Raw genomic sequence first — 6,000 nt, forward strand, 5'->3', positions numbered from 1 at the left:
TAAATAGCTAAGAATACATTAGATTAAAAAGATTAAATGTAATTAAATACTTAGACACTATCGTCATAATTATAACGTTTTCATTCCTCTCCCTTTATCAGGCCTGAGGATATAGGCTAGAAGTTGTGTAAATTTTGTGTAAGCTTCAGAGTAAAACAGAGTCATAGAAGCCAGGAGTTGGATGTCCAAAGTTAAGTTTCATTTTCGGTTTCACTCTAGTTACAGCAGTTGCAGCACTTACAGAACCCCCCCCCCAATGTATATAGACCCCCCTTCTTTTCTTTTGTGTATTTCATAAACCAATTAGTTATTAAAACAATCCGCACATTAATCGATTATTAAAGTCATCGTTAGTTGCAGCCCTGTTAAACACACAGAATAATTCATTTGGTAAGTTCCACAGCAGAATCTCTGGGTCTTTATGGGTTCCACCTCTGAGGCTTCAGGCTTTTTAACAGCAGCAGCAGCAGTAGCCTCTCACCTCCACACACAACCGCCACTCCCTGACAGGTTTATGGACACACAACACTATCTTTCTTGCAGTGGCGTGCCAGAATCACCTGACATAAGCGCAAAGTGCTAGAGCACGGAAGCTCCACAAGAAAATGATAAGAAGACGCAAAAAAGGCCTTGGGGAACGTGTAACGCAGGAAGTGTTGTGTATACAGAGCACTAAGTGGATTGTACAGGATACACAGCAGCACTGACGTGGGGGGGGGGGGGTTATGGGATGGTTAATCTACGTCTGTGTGTGTGTTTTTTTTTTCCTTTCTATTTTTAATTTTAACATTTTTAAAACAATTATAAGATGGGGGGGGGGCTCCATATGCACTCATCTGCTTTTCATCAGATTGAAGGTAGAAAAACACTGAATTAGTGAAATACAAAAAATACACTGAAGATATTATAGTCAGGGAGCCAAAGTATCAAAGGCTCAATAAAACGGGTTGAACCTGATATGGTCTGCCATACTTTTTATTTGTGTTTTTTTGTTAATTTTGATCCTAAGGACCAATAACACTGGTCAACAACAAATTTATTGTTTAAGTTTTTTGAGCTGATTTAGGATAATTTTGGTGTGCTGAATCCAAAAATCACATTAATTTTGCTCAATCAGGTCAACTTTCTGAACTATGCTACATATTGGCTTTTTAACATTTTTGCTTACATTTATGGGCATTTTCACATCATATGATACAAAATTCTTTCATATTTCTTGCAATAAACAAGTTCTGAAGATTCTACTTTTGCCAATTTATGATTAAAGTTTTTTTTTAATATTACAGGTGAATGAAATGGCTTCGACTAGAAGATCTTGCAAAAATAAGCCTGATGTATTCTGCTACATCTGCGGTGAATACACCATTGTACCTAACAGGAATCAAGTGATCAAATGATTTTTTTCTCTTAAAACCTATTTTGGGTGAGAACTATATAAAAAATCAACTGATAAAGTCACAAAAATGTAATCAATTTTGTGAGAAGATCCAATTTTTCAAAATCAAATTAGCAAAAAAAACCTGACCTGATTGAGAAAAACAGATGTCATTTTTGGATTTAGCGGTGCAAAATGGTCCTAATTCAGTTAAAAAAAAAACTAGACAACTTGCAAAAAACATTTTTTTGTAACCCAGTGTAATTCTTAAAACACATTTCTGCATGATTTTGGCTCAATTTAATGCAAAAAATTAGGCGTTTTCTCACTTTTTTTCCCAATATTTTCAACTTTACTTCATTGGCAATCAACTCTTCCCCCAAGTTATGACATCAGACAATATGCCGTTCTTTCCACCAGACAATATACTCATTCCACAGAAGAAATGATAAAAATCCAATCAAAATCAATACAAGAGATGCAGGTGAGTAATCATAGAAAGACTTCCAGATTCATGATACTTAAGACTACGACTGAGGTTTGACAGATTTGATGAAAAATTGGTCACAAAAGTCTCCTGCACCTTTACTGATCCACCCACTGCAGGTCATTAAACTAACCTGATGTAAAGGTACAAATCAACCTTTGTTTATCTGTCTGACAAAAACCAAAAGGACATCTCTAAGCGGCCTATGTATAAATATTAGCTGTAAAATGATAAAGTGATGGCAGGAAAGGGACGACACCACTGACCTAACACTAACAGTACATCACAGTGTGGATGGTGCCCAGCCCCAGGCACTGACAACCGTTCAGCCGTCAAACATCAAAAGGCCAAGTATGAGTCATGTCATGCCCTGCAGAACAGCCCCCCCACCCCACCCCCCGCCATGCACTGTAAACCGTCTGCACCGTTTGACAGTTTCCTAGAAGGTGACGAATTTAAGTCTATTTTTAAGTAAATAATAATGACACAAAAAAGATCTCAGAGTTGCGGTACGCTTCACATTTGGACGAGTTTAGCAAAAAAAAAAAAAAAAAAAAAAAAAAAAGGACTGCTTCTACTCTGCAGAGCGTTGAAACAAAGCCTTCTTCTTCTCCAGAGATCAATTATTTCCTGACTTAAAAACTCAAGACTTAAAGTTCACTCCGGTACTCTGGAGGGCTGCAACACCGAGCCAGCCGAGCACGCCGCCTTATTTACGACAGCTCATCCCATCCTATGGAAAACGGCTGTGATCATAAGGCGACAGACGGCGCATGGCGATTTAAAAACGTCATGATAGGCTGTTAATTATTCTAATATGACGCAGACAGGAGCAATATGATGGGGGGGGGGTCCAAGTAAACATGCACTAATTTAAATTAATTTTTTTAAAAACTCAAATTGATATTGAAAATTTGTTTGTTTGTAATCATGTGGAAACATTGTGTTAATTGTAAAATAAGTCTTGACTTCAGCCTAAACAGTTTTGGTCGCACTGTATATGAAACAACAGATAAGTTGTTTTTGTTTGTTGTTTACAGTAATTAACAACCAAATAAACTACGACTAACTGATAGAAATTATTAGAAATATTTAATTATTTAACCATTTTTTACTGTTATTGTGCCACAGCAATACTAACAAATTACACTATTGGTATTATTCCTATATAATGTTGTGTTGTTGTTGTTGTTGTTGTTATCATTGTCATTATTATAATAATTATTTACCCTCTCACCCCCCTCCCTTTCTCACTTTCATTCACCATCACCCCCTTTCCTTTTTCCCCATCACCCCTCATCAATCTATATTGCTTAGTTGCGCTTTATATTTATCTTTTTCATTGTAATATAATGTTGTCATGTTTGTTTGTTTGTTTGTTTGTTTGTTTGTTTGTATACTTGTTGTTTCTTTCCACTATGTCTTGTTAACTGCATCACTAATAAAAAAAAAAAAACTATAAAAAATAAAAAATAAAGCATGCATGCACTATGAGGAAAGAAGGATTATGTGGCATTTCCATAAAAACAAAAACTCTTTGCTCTTTATATTTATCTTTTTCATTGTAATATGATGTCATGTTTGTTTATTTGTTGTTGTTTTTCCACTATGTCTCGTTCATTGCATCATTATTTAAATAAATAAATAAAACATGCATGCACTATGAGGAAAGTAGGATTATGTGGTATTTCCATAAAAGAAAAACTTGTTGCTCTTTATAGTTATCTCTTGATGTTGTCATGTTTGTTTATTTGTTGTTTTTTTTCTTTTTCTCTATGGGACATTTCCATTACTCTTTGCTCTTTATATTTATCTTTTTCATTGTAAAATGATGTTGTCATGTTTGTTCATTTGTTGTTTTTTTCTTCTTCTTTCCACTATGTCTCGTTCACTGCATCATTATTTAAGAAAATAAATAAATAAATAAATAAAACATGCATGCACTAGGTGGAAAGTAGGATGATGTGGCATTTCCATAACTCTTTGCTCTTTATGTTTATCTTTTTCATTGTAATATGATGTTGTCATGATTGTTTATTTGTTGTTTTTTTTCTTTTTCTTTCCACTGTGTCTCGTTAACTAATAAAAAAAATAAATAAATACCAAAATAAAACACGCATCTACTAGGAGGAAAGTAGGATTATGTGGCATTTCCATTACTCTTTGCTCTTTATATTTATCTTTTTCATTGCAATATGATGTTGTCATGTTTGTTTATTCGTTGTTGTCCTTTTCTTTTTCCTTCCACTATGTCTCATTCGCTGCATCATTATTTAAATAAATAAATAAAACATGCATGCACTAGGAGGAAAGTAGGATTATGTGGCATTTCTATTACTCTTTGCTCTTTATATTTATGTTTTCATTGTAATATGATGTTGTCATGTTTGTTTATTTGTTGTTTGTTTTTCTTTCCACTATGTCTCGTTCACCGCATCATTATTTAAATAAATAAATAAAACATGCATGCACTATGAGGAAAGTAGGATTATGTGGTATTTCCATTACTCTTTGCTCTTTATATTGATCTTTTTTTATTGTAATATGATGTTGTCATGATTGTTTATTTGTTGTTTTTTTTTCTTTTTCTTTCCACTATGTCTTGTTAACTAATAAAAAAATAAATAAATACAAAAGAAACATGCATGCACTGGGAGGAAAATAGGATTATGTGGTATTTCCATTACTCTTTGTTCTTTATATCTATCTTTTTTATTGCAATATGATGTTGTCATGATTGTTTATTTGTTGTTTTTTTTCTTTTGCTTTCTACTATGTCTCGTTCACTGCATCATTATTTAAATAAATAAATAAATAAAAAAACATGCATGCACTAGGAGGAAAGTAGGATTATGTGGTATTTCCACAACTCTTTGCTCTTTATATTTACGTTTTTCATTGCAATATGATGTTGTCATGTTTGTTCATTTGTTGTTTTTTAACTTTTTCTTTCCACTATGTCCCGTTCACTGCATCACTAATGAACAATAAATAAATAAATAAATAAATAAATAAATAAAATTTTAAACATGCATGCACTATGAGGAAAGTAGGATTATGTGGTATTTCCACAACTCTTTGCTCTTTATATTTATGTTTTTCATTGCAATATGATGTTGTCATGATTGTTTATTTCGGGTTTTTTTTTTCCTTTTTCTTTCCACTATGTGTCGTTCACTGCATCATTATTTAAATAAATAAATAAAACATGCATGCACTATGAGGAAAGTAGGATTATGTGGTATTTCCATAAAAAGAAAAACTCTTTAAAACCTGCCAATTCGGTTGAAAAATAGCTGCTTTCCTTCAGTCAAAGTGGGAAAACTTGTTCAAGTGGTGCATGGAAACAGCTCAGTGAGTCCTCACAGTTTATTCCAATACAATGAATGAAGCGCGTGATGCGTTCGCTGCCGGTGTGCGGGTCGGACACAGCAGGTGAAGGGTGGAGGTGAAGGTGGTGGGGGTGGGGGGTGTAAATACAGGTGTTTGATTCATTGAAGTCTCCTTCCTACCTGTCATCGTAGCAGAAATCGGCGCCCAGAGTGTTGACATACAGGACCAGAGCCACGGCGCCGCACAGCAATTCTGCAAACATTTCTCTGGAATAAAATAAAAAATAAAAAAAAAAGAAAGAAAAACTAAAATAATAAAAAGTAGATGATAACGCAGGAAAAGCTGCACAGCGCACAGAGGCGGCAGGCAGCTGTTAAAGCCCCCTCTGTGTTCCCTCTCAGTCCGCGGCTTTTGTCAGGATGCGAGTGCGAAAACAAGTCCGTCTGCCCCCCCCATCCTCATCCTCATCCTCATCCTTTCAGCTGAAGTGCACAAAGTGGATAATCCATGGAGCCGCGCGCCTTCTAACCCATGTTTGGGTCTGAGCTGGGGGTGGTGGGGTGGGGGGGGGGGTGGCTGTTCGGAACCCACGGGTGTTCGGAACCCACGGGTGTTCGGAACCCACGGGGAGTTCGGTCACGAAAGGGAAACACGAGCAGCGTTCAGCGAGTCTGTGACAGCCGAGCACACCGCCTTTCCGACGGAGAGGAGGGTCAGTGATTCTGATGCACAGCGGCCCCCGCCACACGAACGACGGGATTGAGACCGACGTCAACACGCGTTACGCACGGAACCAACTTCCGGT

At 36.0% G+C, this 6,000-nt stretch overlaps 1 protein-coding gene across 1 annotated transcript in view; it reads right to left on the reverse strand.

Annotated features, from left to right (window-relative positions):
* tmtc2b (transmembrane O-mannosyltransferase targeting cadherins 2b) overlaps positions 1–5,744 on the reverse strand; it is a 288,126-nt gene extending 282,382 nt beyond the window's left edge. Inside the window, exon 1 of the mRNA XM_030136547.1 lies at positions 5,375–5,744. Coding sequence (XP_029992407.1) covers positions 5,375–5,457 — 83 coding nt within the window. The 5' untranslated portion in view covers positions 5,458–5,744. The remainder of the gene's footprint in view (positions 1–5,374) is intronic.
* Positions 5,745–6,000: the final 256 nt, after the last annotated feature.

The sequence above is a fragment of the Sphaeramia orbicularis genome, chromosome 6 (assembly GCF_902148855.1).
Source record: "Sphaeramia orbicularis chromosome 6, fSphaOr1.1, whole genome shotgun sequence".
In the NCBI taxonomy this organism is placed as follows: domain Eukaryota; kingdom Metazoa; phylum Chordata; class Actinopteri; order Kurtiformes; family Apogonidae; genus Sphaeramia; species Sphaeramia orbicularis.